Genomic DNA, 5,000 nt, shown 5'->3' with positions numbered 1-5,000 from the left:
ATTTTGGAAAACTTCTTAAGAGGAAAAGAATGTCTTTACCTTGTTTCTCAGATAAGTGTCCTACTTTTATCTGAAGATTTTGTAGTATCTGAGAGTTTTCCAAGGGAATCTCAGGAGGATTAGGCAGGTTATCAGGAGGCTCTTCCGATTCTATTGTGGTAGAGCTGCAAGCTGGAATTGGATCTCGGGAATGATAAGGTTTTAAGGTATTTATGTGACAGAGACGGGAACTCTTTCTTCTGTCTGGAGTTTTGATTATGTAGTTGAGATCACTGGCTCTGGACAAGACTTCATAGGGTCCTTTGTATTTAGCCTGCAATGGATCTCCTGGTATGGGAAGATAAAGTAACACTTGATCTCCTGGAGAGAAAGTTCTAAGTTTAGAATTTTTATCATACCGACCTTTCATTACTCGTTGAGCATTCGTCAAGTTCTCTCTTGCCAACTTCCAAGCTTCTAACAACTTCTCGGTGACCTGGGACACGTATTTCAAAGAAGGAACTGGTGGTTCTTCTTTCATCCATTGTTCATGAAGTATCTTTAGGGGACCACGGACTTCATGACCGAAGACTAATTCTGACGGGCTGAATCCAAGGCTTTCTTGAATTGTTGTTCGGGTGGCGAACAACAAAAAGGGGAGTCCGTCTTCCCAATTTCGAGTGTTCTCAGCACAGAAGATTCTTAACATTGTCTTGAGCGTTTGGTGAAAGCGCTCTAGAGCACCTTGTGATTGAGGATGATAGGCGGAGGAAGTTACATGATTTATACCTAGTGTTACAAGAGTTTCTCTAAACTTGTTGGAAAGAAAATTACTTCCTTGATCACTTTGAATGTTCTTAGGAAATCCTACCATAGTGAAATATTTCAACATTTCTCTGATTATATTTTGAGCTTTAATATTTTTCAAAGGAATGGCTTCTGGAAAACGAGTGCTCATACACATGATTGTGAGAATGTACTGATTTCCTTTACTTGAAGGAGGTAAAGGTCCTACACAGTCAATAAGAACTTTTTTAAATGGCTCTTCCATTACAGGAATGGGATGGAGTGGAGCTTCTACAATTTTCTGGTTGGGCTTACCTACAAGTTGACATGTATGACATGTTTTACAATATTGGGCAACATCTTTGACAACCGTGGGCCAATGGAAATGTTGGGTTATGTTGAACAAGGTCTTTCTTACCCCTAAGTGACCTGCTAAGGGAGTATCATGAGCCAATCTTAGAACATTATTCCTGAAACCAAGAGGGAGGACTATTTGATTCCTTACTTGCCATGGCTGGTCAGCGGTTGCGGTGGATGCTCTCCATTTTCGCATTAGGACTCCGTTTTCTATATAGAAACCTCGTGACATATTTTCAACTTCTTCTGGAGATGAAACAATCTCGTACAAATTTTTAAGAGAAGGATCTGACTTCTGTTCTTTGATTAATTCTGCTCTAGATAGAGAAACTGGTGAAGAAGAAGATGGGTCAGTTTGGGAGAATAGGGATTCTAAATTATAAGTCTCCTCTTCAGATTTCTTGTACTGAGATCTGGTTACAGCACAAGCGGGAAACAACTGTGAGTTATCTGAAGGTTCTACTGAGGTCTTAGGGTTATTTGTTATTAAGGGAGAAATGACTTTGCTTCCAGCGATGTCATTGGCCAACAATAAGGATATTCCTACTATGGGAAGAGAGTCTACTACTGCTACTTTAACCATTCCGGTTGTTAAATCAGACCGCAAGAAAACATTATGTAATGGACATTTTATAATTCCTCCAACTCCTTCTATCAATATATCATAACCTGTATATGACTCACCCAGATTCTGCAAGACAGAATTTAAAATCAGACTTTGCTTTGCTCCTGTGTCTCGGAGTATGGAAATAGGATATTGTTGTGAACTACTACTATGAGATATAGTTCCTGAAGATACAAATGGTTTGAAACAAGGATCATGATCTGATGAGGGGGGTTCTACATTACTTGACAATACCGGCTTCTTTGGTAGTGTATCCTGAATAGAGGATTTTGAATCGTCTGATTTTATATTACTTACAAGAGTTGGTGTCTTATTGGAGAATGAGGGTGTCAGTCTCTTTCTGCAATTAGAAATGTGATGGCCAACCTGTTTACAATATGAACAAGTTACAGGGGGATTAGTCTTAAACCTTTCCATTCTTTGCCAAGGTTGGTTTGGAGGATATTGATTGAAATCAGACCTGTAACTGAAATGTGATGGGCTAGACTGATTTTCAAAGCGTTTCTTTGGGGCCCAAGGATCAGAGTATTTTGTTGAATCTGGTATATATGACTTTGACTTTTGGGATTCCATTTGTCTTGACTTAGGTTTATGATTTAGTGTGAACTCATCAGCCAATACAGCAGCTTTAGTTAAAGTTTCGGGAACATGATCATCTATAAAAATCCTAAGATCTGTCTCTAAGGTATTCTTAAACTGCTCCAATAAAATCAACTGTTTAAGTCTATCTAAGGTGTCCGTTTCACTAGCCAAACACCACCTATTGAATAACCTCTCTTGTTGAGCCGCATATTCTACGTATGTTAACTGAGGTGTCTTCCTATAATTACGGAATTTCTGTCTATAGGCCTCTGGTATTAGTTCATAAGCTTTTAAAATACAAGCTTTCATATTATCATACTCGCTTTCTGCTTCTGAAAGAGAAGTATAAATTTGCTGAGCCTTACCCTTAAATTGTGTTTGAATGATTAATGGCCAATTTTCTTTAGGGATTTGTAATTGTTGCGCCAATTTTTCCCACTGAAGAAAGAAAATTTCTGGCTCTCCTTCTGAAAATTGGGGTAGAAGTTTTACATACTTGGAAATATCTATATGACCTTCCTGAACTACGGGTTGTCTATCAACAATCCTAGCTTCTACTTCTGTCTTCTTTAATTCTAACTCTACTTGTTTCACTTTAGCTTCCTCTTCTCTAGCTTTAAATTCTGCCAATTTGATTTTAGTTTCCTCTTCTCTAGCTTTAAATTCTGCCTCAATTTGCATTTGTTTCAGTTTAGTTTCCTCCTCTTTAGCTACTTGTTTCACCTTAGCTTCCTCTTCTCTAGCTCTAAATTCTGCCTCAATTTGCATTTGTTTCAGTTTAGTTTCCTCCTCTTTAGCTTTAAGTTCTGCCTCAATTTGCATTTGTTTCAGTTTAGCTTCCTCCTCAATTTCTACTCTCCTGACCTTTAATTCAATCTCCTTAATCTTAAGTTCGGTTAGTCGTGCCTCTATTTCTAACCTATTTGAAGGAATTTGTATAGCTGTAATCTCTTCTGGAGATAAGATCTCATCTTCGATCAGATTTTCAACGAGTTCCTGAAGTATTTTTTTCTTTCGCAAACTTGTATCAATGTCTACTCCAAAGTGCTTGCCTATTTCTATCAAAGTGTCTTTAGTTTGTTTCTTTAAGAAACTTACCTTGGGATTTTGAACGAATTCTTGAACTATATCATCCATCTCTATAAGAATGTGTTAAATACCTGATCCAATATCCTTGGCAAGGGTCGCCACTTTGTTACGGGCTGCTGGTATGTGAAGAGACGTTACGTATAACGTCTAAGTGCTTAAGAACCAGCGCACTTCTAGAAGCCACTGTAGGACTGAACTATCTGGTCAGGGCCTAGATAATTCGTAAGACTAGAAGTAAAGGTAACAAAGAAGATTCCAGGAAAGGAATATTAAACTAGCGATAAAACTAGTAAACGAAATTATTAATGGAAAATATTTACAGGCAATCAACACAAAAGAGAATGGGCAGTAGGGTCAATGGGACCGTTACACGATTATGGAAATTATCGTTCAAATAAGAAACACAAGATAAGTATGCAATATGGTACTATCTAAGTACAAAGAGATCAGGAACATGCATCAGAATAAGTAATAAGTACAAATATAAGTAAAGTAATGCAATGTATATCAGACACGTAATGTAGGCAAAAAGGGTGATCACTTCACACCAATCGTCTCATGAATCTAAACCTTCTAGTTTTTATCAAGAGATCAATATGTGGGAATATGACAAGGAGTCAGCGAGTTCCACCGCTTATATACCATTGGACCGGAAGCCGGATACTTCCGGTTAAGGGTGCGGGTGAGTGAAAGGGGGGGGAGGAGGGTAAGTTAACACGTCAACATGGGTAGTTTTAGGACCCTCGACTCGCTTGAACAATCTATTTATTTAGTAACTGTCAAATCTGTGCGCTCCGAACTATTCAGGATTTCGCTTGTCTGTTTGTTCTACAAGAGTGCGCACCTCTCCGCACGTAGGCGAGATTACATATAATGGACGGGCGTTACTGCTTAACATTGTTACAATACATACATAGACAAGAAATATGAACATAGTTATGTAATACAAAGGAACACAATTCTATAACATAATTACACATATGACGTAATATCTAATATTACGTTACAATATATATATATATATATGTGTGTGTGTGTGTGTGTGTGTGTGTGTGTGTGTGTGTGTGTGTGTGTGTGTGTGTGTGTGCCTGTGTGTGCGCGCGCGCGTGTGTGTGTATGTGCGTGATATTTCAAGATACCCAACAATACCTAGAATATAACCGTATCTCAGAAATGACCAGTGAGCCACAGGAGTTTCACGTGAATTCAAAGTCCACCAGAAACCCAACGATCTCGTTAACCCCAAAGAACAACATTCCATCACTCACGCACGAGAGATCTTTCTTTTCTTTTTTTTCTTTTCTTTTTCTTTTTTTCACGCATTGCCCTTTAATCAGTTGGAAAAAGTTCCCCGAAATAGCCAGAAATCTATTTCGGCGAACGTGCTTCTTTGTGAGTCCATTCAACGTTGGGCGTTGAGGTTTTCTGTTTCATAGAGCGACTGGAGCGAATTTGTGCCCTGACGGTCTTCGCTCACCAATAGACCTCCAAAGGATGCACAGTCCTCGTCTTAGGCCCCCTCCTTGCCTCCCGTGGACTTGGATAGACCCCTCTTCTTTCGTTCAACACTCGAAGACCAGTA

General features: G+C 38.9%; 1 protein-coding gene across 1 annotated transcript in view; it reads right to left on the bottom strand.

The window, feature by feature from the left end:
- The window catches only part of LOC143038301 (uncharacterized), a 5,503-nt gene extending 2,037 nt beyond the window's left edge, over nucleotides 1–3,466 (bottom strand). The window contains exon 1 of the mRNA XM_076207322.1: nucleotides 40–3,466. Coding sequence (XP_076063437.1) covers nucleotides 40–3,466 — 3,427 coding nt within the window. The remainder of the gene's footprint in view (nucleotides 1–39) is intronic.
- Between the last annotated feature and the right edge of the window lie 1,534 nt (nucleotides 3,467–5,000).

The sequence above is a fragment of the Oratosquilla oratoria genome, chromosome 24 (genome assembly GCF_046742065.1).
Source record: "Oratosquilla oratoria isolate Oo_2021 chromosome 24, ASM4674206v1, whole genome shotgun sequence".
Taxonomy (NCBI): domain Eukaryota; kingdom Metazoa; phylum Arthropoda; class Malacostraca; order Stomatopoda; family Squillidae; genus Oratosquilla; species Oratosquilla oratoria.
The sequence above is the reverse complement of the archived record's forward strand: the minus strand, read 5'-3'. Positions and strand labels throughout refer to the sequence as shown.